At 39.5% G+C, this 14255-nt stretch overlaps 1 protein-coding gene across 14 annotated transcripts in view; it reads right to left on the bottom strand.

Moving 5' to 3' along the window:
- The window catches only part of MAGI1 (membrane associated guanylate kinase, WW and PDZ domain containing 1), a 655279-nt gene that overhangs the window by 113552 nt on the left and 527472 nt on the right, over positions 1–14255 (bottom strand). For all 14 annotated transcript variants that reach the window (XM_070738178.1, XM_070738171.1, XM_070738168.1 and 11 more), the window contains 2 exons: positions 9811–9903; positions 4289–4474 (listed from right to left, as the gene is read on the bottom strand). In XM_070738178.1, the coding sequence (XP_070594279.1) occupies positions 4289–4474; positions 9811–9903 (279 nt within the window). The remainder of the gene's footprint in view (positions 1–4288; positions 4475–9810; positions 9904–14255) is intronic.

The following is a 14255-nucleotide window of genomic DNA, read 5'->3' on the forward strand; positions in this document are numbered from 1 at the left end:
TATTTTTGCTGATGATGAAAATGAAGGGAGACTAGTACAGATCTATTTCAATCTTATTTAGTTCTCATCAGCTAGCCATACTCTTACCGGGATTTGAACGTGGGACATCTGCCTATAAGACAGCAGCTTATAACCTCTAGACCACAGCTACTCCTATCTCAGCTTGTTTTCAGATTTGACAGAAAACACGCACACACACACACACAAACCTATGTATGTATGTATATACACACACACATATGCATTGTTCAAGGAAATGTATTCAGGGAGTTCATTTATTTTGGCATCAAATAACTTAAAATGCTATGTAACAGAAACAAATGGTGATGTTAGCTTATCAATTATTTAAAATTATTGTAATATTTTTCTTTTTGTGAAACTAAAACCTATATAGCCATTTTTCACCAAACAAATTCGGAGATTATGAGAAAAGGAGGCAATGAATCCAAAACAGAATATTAAATATTTTAAAACTATTATATTTATATTATATTATATTAATATTTAATATAATATTTTAAAATTCAGAAGTTACCTTATATAACTAAGCACACGAGCTCCAGGAAACAAAATTACTGGATTTGGGTCTGTATTTAATGTTGTGGGTGATAGAATTCAATGTTTTGTGTGTGTATTTCTATTCACAGCATTTTGGGGATATAACTTCCATGTTCGCTAAATGAGTGGTTATAAGTCAAGAACTATCTGCAGTTTTCTTAAGATCTAAAATTCCCTGGGAAGGGACATAGGAACATGTCACATAAACTGGAAGAAATACTGTAATAATAGTAGATATATTACAAACATGAAAATCATCAAATATTTATGTAGTAATATAAATTTCATTATTGAATCATAATAAACTAACTTAATAATAAATACTTCTTGAAAAGGCAGAATCATTTTGATGACTGGAAATGACTGCACTGGTTTTGGTAGTCACCTTCACTTTTTACCAATAATAAAGATGAGGGAATTCTTGCTTTTAGTTGTTTTACAACATCTCAAAACCAATTTTTGACAGACTGGGTTCAGTTCACTTGGAAAGAAATACGTTTTTATGTATGAAAAAGAAATTGCTTACATAAAACTCATTTGCCTATAATAAAATGAGGTTTTAAGCAGATATGGGATTATCCTTCAGTGTCCTGGAAATTTACTCTTTGCATTTTTAAGCTCTAATATGTTTTGTCCCTTCAAAAGGTTTGCTAAGTGCATCAGTACTACATTGTGTGCGTTCAATTATGACTCACACAGCGAAGGACTTTGTTCTGAATTCTATCCATAAAAATGGCAGAACATTTCGGCCTTGACATAGTACATGTTTCAAAGCACACTCAAGTCCTTTAGATTTAATTCTCTGCTATTAAGAAATTCTGAAGATTGTAATATTTTGCTTCTGTGCTGTAATGGCTTTATGCCTGCGTGATTTGAGAGCATAACCTGTTTATAGTGCTATATATAGACACATTATATAGAGAAACTATCACCTGCTTGACATTATTTTCTTTTTAGAGGGGAAGAAAAACCCCTTTGGCCAGAATACAACAATTGAAGTTTAGATTCTGGTAGACTAGTAAGTTTTCTCTAGCATTGTATTAGTTAAAGGCAGTCTTGATTGAATTATTTAATGATTTTCATTTTGTTTCAAAGACAATTGAAAGTACAGAGGCCAAGTTATTAACTACAGAACTGCTGGTTTGTTTGTTTTTTAATCTCTCTTTGAAAAAAAAATGCTTTTGAATCAACTTTGATTCTTGGTGATTGCTTGAAGAACTGTGGCCAGATTTCAGAAGTAGCTGGCTGTTACCTCCTTCCTAGGGGGTGAAAGGGTGACTGGCCCACACTGTCTTTGTGTCTTATGGTAGGATTAAAATTCCCAGCCTCCTGGTTTCTAACCTTAACCACTATACCAAACTGGCTCTGTCGCTGCCCTTTATTTATTTATTTATTTATTGGATTTGTATGCCGCCCCTCTCTGTGGACTCGGGGCGGCTAACAACAGTGATAAAAACAGCATGTAACAATCCAATACTAAAACAACTAAAAAAAACCTTATTATAAAACCAGACATACATACAGACATACCACACATAAATTGTAGAGGCCTAGGGGGAAAGAATATCTCAGTTCCCCCATGCCTGACGGCAGAGGTGGGTTTCAAGGAGCTTATGAAAGGTGAGGAGGGTGGGGATAATTCTGATCTCTGGGGGGAGTTGGTTCCAGAGGGCCGGGGCCGCCACAGAGAAGGCTCTTCCCCTGGGTCCCGCCAAATGACATTTTTTTAGTTGACGGGACCCGGAGAAGGCCAACTCTGTGGGACCTTATCAGTTGCTGGGATTCGTGCAGCAGAAGGCAGTCCTGGAGATAATCTGGTCCGGTGCCATGAAGGGCTTTATAGGTCATAACCAACACTTTGAATTGTGACCGGAAACTGATTGGCAACCAATGCAGACTGCAGTGTTGATGTGACATGGGCATATTTAGGGAAGCCCATGATTGCTCTCGCAGATGCATTCTGCACGATCTGAAGTTTCCGAACACTTTTCAAAGGTAGCCCCATGTAGAGAGCATTACAGTAGTCGAGCCTCGAGGTGATGAGGGCATGAGTGACTGCGAGCAGTGACTCCCGATCCAGATAGGGCCACAACTGGTGCACCAGGCAAACCTGGGCAAACGCCCCCCCCCCCCTTTATGTCATCTAGTTTTCCACCAATGGTTAACTATCAGTGGGTTGACATGAAATTTCGTAGGAGACAAGGCAATCACGAGTTTTAAAACAAGGCACACATCACTCAGAACAACTGGCAAAAATATACTGTAAATGTACTGTGGAACAAAATTGTGCAATGGAATGGCTAATTTTTATCCCAAGATAAAATAGGGCCAGACTATTTATGGGACTGCCTCCTGCCTCTTATCTTGTTGCAGACAGTCAGAGCCCACAGAATCGGCCTTCTCCAGGTCCCGTCCGCCAAACAATATCGGCTGGCGGGTCTCGGGGAAGAGCCTTCTCTGTGGAGACTCTGACCTTTGGAATCAATGGCCCCTAGAGGTCCGTACTATCTTCTCCCTGTCAGTCTTCTGGAAAGCCATTAAGACATGGCTTTTCCAGCAGACTTGGAATTAGGACTGACTGTAGTATGCATGGTTTTTTTTAATGATATTATAGATCTTATTGTAGTGCTGATTTTATGCCTGTGTTTTTTATTGTTGTTGTATTTATGACCATTGTTAGCCGCTCTGAGTCCTTTTTGGAATGAGCGGCATATAAATATATATATATATAAGTAAATAAGTAAGTAAGTAAGTAAGTAAGTAAGTAAGTAAATAATAAATAAATAAATAAATACAATTGATTGATTGATTGATTGATTGATTGATTGATTGATTGGATTTATATGCCGCCCCTCTCCGAGGACTCGGGGCAGCTTACAACATATACAAATAAAACAATATAGTAGTCTAAATCCAATTAATTTAAAACTAAATATCTATAATCTATAATCCCCAATTTTATTAAAAAACCAATCATATCCACTTGGACCAGTGGTTCTCAACCTTTCTAATGCCGTGACCCCTTAATACAGTTCCTCCTGTTGTGGTGACCCCTAACCATAAGTCTAGCGCCAATTCTCCCAACAGAGCTTGAAGCTGATTGGCAGTAAGGTCAGAGGGACACCCGCACTGTAAACGACTGATTGGTCGGATTGTAAAAATATGTTCCAAGGCACCAGAATAGAAACTTTAGTTCCTAACACCATGAGAAATTTGTCTTTTCCCAGGGTCTTGGGCGACCCCTGTGAAACGGTCATTCGACCCCCAAAGGGGTCCCAACCTCCAGGTTGAGAACCACCGACAAACAATACGTGATATTCATCAGCCAGGGGGCTAGAGTCTAATCGCCCTAAGCCTGGCAGCACAGATGAGTCTTGAGACTCTTGCGGGAGGAGGGTAGGGGCAATACTAATCTCTCCAAATCTAATTCCAAAGGGCCAGAGCCCCCACAGAGAAGGCTCTTCCCCTAGACTCCGCCAAGCAACATTATCTGGTTGACGGGACCTGGAGAAGGCTGACTCTGTGGGACCTGACCGGTTGCTGGGACTCATGTGGCGGAAAGCAGTCCTGCAAGTAATCTGGCCCGATACCATGTGTTCCTTTGCTTTGAGACAAAAATTAAGGCAAAAGTAACCTAACTGAATTGCATGTAACCACACTATTTGTTCCATGGCTATTCTCCCATTAGAGCACAGAAACCAGGAGTTTCCTCCCATGCCTGACAGGCTACCTGTTTCCATTTTGCCATCCAATGCTGCAGGCCCATCAAGCACCAAACTCTTTATCTGGAGGAATTCATCTGGTTCGTCTCCGCCAACCACCGTGAAGCCAAAGCCTCTGCTGCTTTTCCTTAGTTTGGTGTGAATGAACTTCCCTTTCAGCTCAGATGGGTTCCGGGTGAAAAATGGTTTCCCTGCTGTGAAAATTTCAGAAGTTTATAAATCAGGAAAAAAATAAATACTAATTTCTCTACAGTATCCTTCTCTTCTCCAACTTCTGCCAGCAGCGCAATAAACTAACTCTCCACCAGAACTGATGAAGTTAGCTAGTTTGGTAATGAAATGTCTGCAAGAAAACAGCCAAGCTTAGAGAACACCAAAGAACACCTAACTTCAACCCTGAGCTACAAATATTCTTCTCTATCAATGAATTAAGCCTAAATATTGGAACTTGATTTTTTTTCTTCTCTGAGAAGTTCTTCACACACCCAACATTGAAGAGCATGAGAGGTATCAAATGGGAAAATATATAGTGTAAAACTCTTGATTGGCAATGTGACATGCATTTTTTAATGCGATTAATCTCAAGTTATTGGAAAATTAAGCAATTTGCAGCACGTTTGATAGGCTACAGCATATGATACAATGAGAAGCACATATGTCATGTAGCACATAAATGGTGAAAAATTAAAGCAAGCAGATGAGTTTGTGTATCTTGTTGGAATAGTTAATAAAATGTGAGAAAATCAACAAACTCAATCCTCCTCTGATTGGATGAGCTCAACCCATCCTGGATGATAGTTCCACCTACTTTGGAGAATGGATAAGTGTTTACATTTTCAAATGCTGGTAAGAAAGGTAGCAAGCAGAACAAGGTCTGTGGAAAGAATGTTTGTGGGAAAAAGTAAAAATGGCTCTACATAAGAGTATACAGTGGTATTTCTACCTACAAACACCTCTACTTACGAACTTTTCTAGATAAGAACCGGGTGTTCAAGATTTTTTTGCCTCTTCTCAAAAAGTTTCCACTTACAAACATGAGCCTCCAAAACTGTAACCGGAAAAAGGCAGGGAGAAGCCTATGTGGGGCCTCTCTAGGAATCTCCCTGGGAGGAAACAGGGCCGGAAAAGGCAGGGAGAAGCCTCTGTGGGGCCTCTCTAGGAATCTCCCTGGGAGGAAACAGGGACGAAAAAGGTGGGGAGAAGCCTCCATGGGGCCTGTCTAGGAATCTCTGGAAGGAAACAGGGCCTCCACCCTCCCTGTGGTTTCTACAATTGCACACATTATTTGCTTTTACACTGATTTCTATGGGGAAATTGCTTCTTCTTACAAACTTTTCTACTTAAGAACCTGGTCACGGAATGAATAAAGTTCGTAAGTAGAGGTACCACTGTACAGCTACTCAATACATTTTCTGGAAGTAATAGCTAGTCCTGTGTGGAGAAATAGAAAAGTAAGTTGAGTGCAATAAGAATTAAAACTATTGATTGATTGATTGATTTGACTTGACTTGATTTATTTGTATCAATCTCATATAAGTGATTTTAAAGAGCTAGACTAGAGTATGGTCCAGTACAATAAACCAAGGAGGGACACCAACAAATAGGAGCTTTATCAGTGTAGACTGGACACAGAAGAGGCACGTTTAGTTTGTCTTGTCCCATGGAGAGGATTTGAAAAGAATGGAAACTAAAAACATATGAAAGGAATGATAAATAAAAGGAGATTGAGAGTAAGATTGAGAATGTTATAGTTGGATGGAGTTGATGAGATCTTCAGAAAGCAAGAAGTGAAGAGTTAAAGAACACAAATCATCTACGAAGTGATCTATAAATGGAGCAAAAAAAAGCTTGTTTGCAGGGTTGCAATGTTGTGAATGGAATTGCTATTAGGTAGGTTTTGTTATATTTCTGCTTCTTCTTATCGTATACCTTTAATTTCTTATTATTTCTTACTCCTTGGTTATGCTCTATAGAGCGCTGTTGACCCTGAAAGTTATGTATGTATGTATATGACCATTGGCTAATCCACATAATATCAATGAAAACGAAATAAAATTGATTTTTTTAAATAAAAGGGGTGTATTGCACACCAGCTTTGCATCATTTTTGTATGCATTACTTCCTTGTTGTATTTCTGATGCACCACCATTGGGAATTAACGCCCCAGTTTTTATCAGCTGAAATCAAAAGGGCAGGTACGTGTTTAACTAGTCCTATGAATGGCTCACACATGCGGAGACTATGATTCAGCTCCTGACAAAGCAGTGGATGCATTTAAAAGCAGTAAGCATTCTTCAGGTTTCTGTTGGAGTAAAGCCCTTCAAAATAGCTGCAAAACTTTTGAAATGATATATTCTGGGTTTTCTAATTAACAGGCAATTATATGTATTGCACATGAAATAAGTTTTAATTAAACAACAATTAAAAGGTGTTGTGATTCAGCCTGAGGCTGCTCAGGGACCAGCTGTGTCTCTGCTGGCTCCATGCCCGGAGGAGGATGACAGCGCAGAGGAGGGGGCTGAACAGTCGGACGGGGGAGAGAAAAATCAGGAATGGGATGAAGGAGAACAGCATGAGAGCCCCGGGGGGGGGGGGGGGGAGGCTCTCCCCAGCCAGTAGCTTGGAGTCATTAGGTGATGACGCACAAGCTGTCATTGACATGAGACAGCGACGTTCAGAGCAACGAAAGGAGCAGTTAAAGAGATATTTTCACCATTGAAGTAGAAACAGCTGGGTTTGGGTGTGGTACTCATCAGCAGGGTTTAAAAGGCAGGCAAGCCCTTTAAGCCATGTGGAGTGTTATCAGCTTGGTGTGGCGTTATCCTGTCTTGTTTCTCAGCGTCTCTGTTCCTGGCTTGTGGTCCAACAGCTTTGGAAGATCCGTGGGAGGTATAGGTCTGCTATCTACAGCCTTGGCTTGGCAGCAAGAATTCTGTATTGCTGCATGGACTTTTGGCCTTCGTGAATATATCTGAAGATACAGCATTTTCCTGTTTGTAAGGACATTTTCTGTTACCTGTGTTTTTCTTGAATTTTATAAAACTGCCTTTGACTTTTACCAGTGTGTCTGGCTTCTCTTTTTGGGTTGGTATTGGCTTCTGGAGTGACCCAGACAGAACAAAAGGCAGATTTTTTTCACATGAATGGACTACCTTTTTTTTTTTGATTGGCTATTGCAGCAGGAAATCTCTCCAAATGTATATATTTTCATAGTTCCGAAGGAATTCAGGAGGAGTTCTGTGGCCTATTTTAAATCATTCAATCCCAAGCGTGATTGAAATGAAACAAATAATAAAGTGTAGCAGGTCTTGATTTGTATGTACGTGCATATTAATTCAACAGGGACAGGATTAAAAAAAACACCCCTTTAAATTGTTTATTCCTCAATATTCTAAACTAGAGCTTCTTCAATACTTTCTTCTTATGCCAATGCTAAATAATCCAAATAATGTACTTCTTCAAAAGATAAATCTGTTCACAAAAATTAAACCAGCTCAACGAGGTATTTAGCCTCTGATTGTGTCTAGGAAGATTTTAAGTAGGGGGTGTGGTAATGCCCATAGCTACTCTCCCAGAGATAGTCTCTTGCCACCCAGCATCTGAATTCCCACCCTTTAGTCGTCATCACTTCTTGTTGCATGTTATTAATAACATACTGTACATACAATATTACACAGTGAGCTTCCATACGCTAATACATCTGGTTCTTTTCAAGCTACAGATGCCTAATATTCTCTAATTCTCCCTTTCCCGTTGCAGATTGACAACCGCAAACATGATGAAAAGGGTAGACTCTTAAGTGCAGCTTTTCACGAGTACAGAATATTTCAGTAGAAAAGAGTGAGTACAAAGCTTCCTGTTTTAATGGACTTTCAAAACTTGAATCTGAGCATTTCCTAGCTACACCTCAAAGGAAGATAAGAATGTAATGTTATGGAAAATAATATTCTTTTTCAGAATAGTGGGCAACATCAGAGTTTACACTGTAAAAGATAAATCCTATTATGAAATTGTTCTGAATGCCTGCTTGAAATTTGGTAAGAATTTAGAATTTAGGTTTAGTTTGAACACACTGAAAGGGGGAGATTAGATGTGGCAATAGTGTGTAATCTTATACAATTATGTTATCCAACATATGCAGCGGTGAAATCTACATATCTTCCCTACTGGTTCAAAAGTATGCGCCTTGCACGTGTGCCACCATTGTGCACACTTTTTCACCCTCTGCGCATGCGCAGAAGGCCTTGCACATTGCAGAGGGTTAAAAACAAGAAAATGGCAGCATCCGGATGGGTGGGTGGAACCTCACTCTGCCGCCACTACCCGTACCAGAATCGGAACATACCAGTAGGATTTCATCACAGAACATATGATATTTTTTATTCCTGTTATTTTACACTTTAACTTATCAGAAAGTTACTTCCTAGGATAAATAGAAGGAAATCTAATAAATAAATCTAATAAATCTAATAAATAATAATAATAATAATAATAATAATAATAATAATAATTAATGATACTGAAGCACTGCAGGTAATCCTCAATTTACAACCACAATTGAGCCCAAAATTTCTGTTGCTAAATGAGACAATTGTTAAGTGAGGTCACACAGTTGTGAAGTCAATCTGGCTTCCCCATTGACTTTGCTTGTCAGGATTTTGTTGATGTGACTCCTGGGTACTGCAACCATCATAAATATGAACCCATCCCATATTATGCATCCATCAAGCATCCAATTTTTGACCTTGGGGATGCTACAATGTTTGTAAATGTGAAAAACAATCATAAGTCACTTTCTTCAGTGCTGTTTTAACTTTGAATATATATATCTATAAGCCAAATACCATTCACTCATCATGAAATGTCCAAAACCTTTAAAGTCTAAAACTTGAAATTTGGCACGTATGTGCCTCTTGGCTTCTAGGTGCTCGCTAAGAAAGGATTTTCTGAAATGACCATTAGATCATTAGTATTTCTTATATTATTATTAACATGCTCTGACGCTAGGCCTTTGCTAAACTGGGTGTGGGCGTAGCTAGCGCACGACTCATCTCATCCCTGCGCGGTGGGAGTTTAGACATTCTACTCACCCTCCCCACTTGAAACTGTGTTCCAACTGCCAGTTGCCTTTTAGTAACACACTCTGGTGCTAAGGAGTTACACATTCTACATAATTTTTTAAGCTTTACATGTCAATGTATCAGCCTAATAGTAACTACTCATTAATTTTCAAACTTTAACTGTCTCTTTATCAAGCCAGATCACATGGTTTCATAGCGAAGCTACTAGTGGTCAATAAATGAGCTGTTGTTAAGTTGAGGACTACCTGCATATTCTTATTTGGGGGCGATGATCTGGTTGTAATAACCGCAGTAAACCAATGAAAGCCAGTGACGACAGCAAACAATTTTGGAGGGAGGTGTAAAGTTGGGATGAATGTTCTTGAAGGTCCTAAGATCTTTTTTGGATAAATAATGTTCTTCTCTAACACTTTAAAAAAATGACTTTTATTATACGTATAGCAATTTACCTTGTACTGGAACATCTCTAACTGTATCCTGGTTAGTGGGAACATGGTTTGGAACAGAAGGAGGAGCAAGGGGGGGATTGTCTTCAGTCCATTCTGAAAAAAAGAGAAGAAAAGAAAACAGAGTTTTTAACTGTTTTAACCATGAAAATACATGCTACAACCCAAAGGGCATTTACATGCATTAATTAATTAAACATTTAATTAAACAAACAAACAAAGCAAAAGCTGAAAGCCTGAGAGGGAGACCAAGCAGTGGATGCAACATATTGGCCACTATGAGCTGCATCATTACTTATTACTACAGGTATAGATATGATCTTAGAATATATACCATATTTTGGGGAATATAAGACACACACGTAAGACAAAGTGTTGGTTATGACCTATAAAGCCCTTCATGGCACCGGACCAGAATATCTGCGAGACCGCCTTCTGCCTCACGAGTCCCAGTGGCTGGTTAGGTCCCAAAGAGTTGGCCTTCTCCGGGTCCCGTCGACTAAACAATGTCGGTTGGCGAGACCCAGGGGAAGAGCCTTCTCTGTGGCAGCCCCGACCCTCTGGAACCAGCTCCACCCAGAGATTGGGATTGCCCCCACCCTCCTTGCCTTTCGTAAACTTCTTAAAACCCACCTCTGCCATCAGGCATGGGGGAACTGAGACATCTCCCCTTGCCTATGTTGTTTTATGTATGGTATGTTTGTCTGTATGCTTTTTAAATAATGGGGTTTTTAGGCTTTTAATCTTAAATTGTTATTTTAGACTTTTAATATTAGATTTGTTATTGTATATTGTTTTATCACTGTTGTGAGGCACCCCGAGTCTGCGGAGAGGGGCAGCATTATTATTATTATTATTATTATTAATAATAATAATATTAATAACAACAACAACAAAAACAGCACTCCCCCCCTTAAAAGAGGGTGAAACTTTGAGTCCATTTTATATACCAAATCTATAGAAGGATGGGATGATTACCATGAGGGAACAGATGCAGCCACAAAGGATTCTTTCGAGTGGTTCAAGGCCATCCTATGCCCACCCACCTGGGTGGAAGCAGAAGGAGGACTGGCCACGCTGGCACAATCTGAGTGGGCAACATGACAAGTTTGTTCACAAAGGATGTGAACTTTCAACTGGGTGGGAAACTCAGATTCAGGTTTCCCAGTATAGGTGCAAGGATGGCTCCGGCAATAAATTGGAACTTTGAGGAGTACTTGGACTTGGACTCTGATTTAGCTTGGATGCTACCAGGAACCTTGACACTGAATGTAGCCCAGCCTACCCACTGCCCCCCACCTTTTGGCCTCTGCCTCCCAGCAATTTGCCTCCTTGCAGCAAGCAGCAAACAGTCTGTTTCAGCTTCAGCACAGCCTGATTAGCACAAGCAGTTGATTGTCTGTTGGATCGGCTTCCTAACCCTCAGCTGTTTCAGGCTGCTGCCTATTGCCTCCTGCAAGCAGGCAAATTGCTGGGAGGCAGATTTTTTTTGCCTTGTGCTAATCAAGCTGTGCTGAAAACGAAACTAAAGCAGACTGTTTGCTGTGCTGGGAAGCAGAGTTATTGAGAGTGTTTTATGAGTCTTTTCTTTTTTGTATCCTTTTGTTGTAAAATGTATGTCTAGAATCAACAATTAGTTGAAATTTAAAAAGCATTTCACTAACTAAATTAAAATGTTACCTGAAGGAAAATAAAGAGAGGGGGGAAATTTTTACATCTAACAGATTGCACGCTGAATAACCTATTAATTCTGATTACAATATCAATTTATGCAAAGAAAAAAAAACTTTAAAAAACAGTTCCAAATTGCTAAAAGTTCATATTATTATTAGCTGCCCCGAGTCTATGGAGAGGGGCGGCATACAAATCTAATAAGTAAGTAAGTAAGTAAGTAAGTAAGTAAGTAAGTAAGTAAGTAAGTAAGTAAGTAAGTAAGTAAGTAAGTAAATAAATAATTTCCCATATCCATGCACTAATGTTTATCTTGTTTTCTTCCCCCCAAAATGTAGGTGCATCTTATAGTCTGGAGTGTCTTGTACTCTGAAAAATACAGTATGTTATTTAGACTGCCACCCTTGCATTCATTTATTTTACATATCAGAAAATCAATGGAGAAAAATGATTAATTTGTCCCTTAGAAATTATTTGGAGTCATTGTTTTCTGGCGCCTCTCTCCTGTATCAGAAAATCAATAAAAGTCCTACATTTCTGTAACTCACAACAGAGAGAACCTGAGATTTCGCTTTCAAATTGTGAGAAGCAATAGCAGTGGCAACATCTAAGCTGGACTGATGGGGAAAAAGAAAGAGAAAACCTGTGGATATCCAAATTACTATTTTAGTGCCTTTCTTAAGAAATCTTTGGTCATTTCATGATGCACCATCTAGAGGTTATTGTCTTGGTTTTGACAATAATAATAGATTTTAATTCTTTACCTTTCCCCATTAGTATCTGCCCAGCTTTCCTGAACCACTAGAGATCATCTTCATCTTCTATCGTTCTATCTACCTCTTGATAGAAGGAGAGACCCAAAAGTAAAACATCCAGGAACAGTTAATTCTAAAGAATATTCTAAACAATATACACTGCTCAAAAAAAATAAAGGGAACACTTAAACAACACAATATAGCTCCAAGTAAATCAAACTTCTGTGAAATCAAACTGTCCATTTAGGAAGCAACACTGACTGACAATCAATTTCACATGCTGTTGTGCACATTCAACTTTGTACAGAACAAAGTACTCAATGAGAATATTTCATTCATAGAAACATAGAAGATTGACTGCAGAAAAAGACCTCATGGTCCCTCTAGTCTGCCCTTATACTATTTCCTGTACAGTATTTTATATTAGGATGGATATGTGTTTATCCCAGGCATGTTTAAATTCAGTTACTGTGGATTTACCAACCACGTCTGATGGAAGTTTGTTCCAAAGATTTACTACTCTTTCAGTAAAATAATATTTTCTCATGTTGCTTCTGATTTTCCCCCAAGTAACCTCAGATTGTGTCCCCTTGTCCCTGTAGCTAGAGGTATAACAAGCAGGAAGAGGGAGATTGTGATCCCGCTATATAGAGTGCTGGTGAGACCACATTTGGAATACTCTGTTCAGTTCTGGAAACCTCACCTACAAAAAGATATTGACAAAATTGAACAGGTCCAAAGACGGGCTACCAAAATGGTAGAAGGTCTTAAGCATAAAACACATCAGAAAAGACTTAATGAACTCAATCTGTATAGTCTGAAGGACAGATTGGAAAAGGGGGACATGATCAAAACATTTAAATATGTTAAAGGGTTAAATAAGGTTCAGGGAGGAAGTGTTTTTAATAGGAAAGTGAACACAAGAACAAGGGGGCACAATCTGAGGTTAGTTGGGGGAAAGATCAGAAGCAACATGAGAAAATATTGTTTTACTGAAAGAGTAGTAGATGTTTAGAACAAACTTCCAGCAGACGTGGTTGGTAAATCCACAGGAACTGAATTTAAACATGCCTGGGATAAACATATATCCATCCTAAGATAAAATACAGGAAATAGTATAAGGGCAGACTAGATGGACCATGAGGTCTTTTTCTGCCGTCAATCTTCTATGTTTCTATATGGATTTAATGTGATGGATATTTTGTCGAGGAACACCACAGTCACACTGAGGGGCAGAGACAAGACCCCACTTAAACAATGAGTCCTGGCAGACACCACGTTGGGTATGGATCAGGGGTGAAATTCCACCGGTTTCTCCCAGTTTGGGTGTACCAGTTTCGGAGAACCCAGTTTGGGTGTACAGTACTCAGTTTCGGAGAACCAGCAGCGGTGGCCGTACAAGACTCCGCCCACCCACCACCAGTTCCTTTTTTTAACCCTTTGTGCACGCACAAAGTCTTCTGCGCATGCGCAGAGTGGTTAAATCACAATGGCGTAGGATTCTCCATAGAGACTCCATATAAAGTCCCAAAAAAGACTTTCTCATAATGGCCGCCTAACAGTTTGAATGTGAAGATTATTTGTCTTAAATCTTATTTATTTATAGTATTTGTATGCTGCCCTCTCCGAGGACTCGGGGCGGCTCACAACATATCAAAAACACAGCAATATATCTAGAATCCAATTAATATGGTTAAAAAACTTTTAAAAGACTTTAAAAACTCCAATATAATTTAAAAGCATTCATCATCATTCATTCAATAAGACATACTAAAACACTCGTTGGTCAGGGGGCTAGAGTCTAATGGCCTCAAGCCTGGCGGCATAAATAGGTCTTTAAACTTTTACAGAAGACGAGGAGGATGGGGGCAGTACGAATCTCCAGGGGGAGCTGATTCCAGAGGGCTGGGCCCCCCACAGAGAAGGCTCTTCCCCTAGCCCCCACCAAACGACATTGTCTGGTTGATGGGACCCCGAGGAGGCCAACTCTGTGGGACCTGACCAAGCACTGGGATTTGTGCG

This window comes from Erythrolamprus reginae, chromosome 2 (assembly GCF_031021105.1).
Source record: "Erythrolamprus reginae isolate rEryReg1 chromosome 2, rEryReg1.hap1, whole genome shotgun sequence".
Classification (NCBI taxonomy): domain Eukaryota; kingdom Metazoa; phylum Chordata; class Lepidosauria; order Squamata; family Dipsadidae; genus Erythrolamprus; species Erythrolamprus reginae.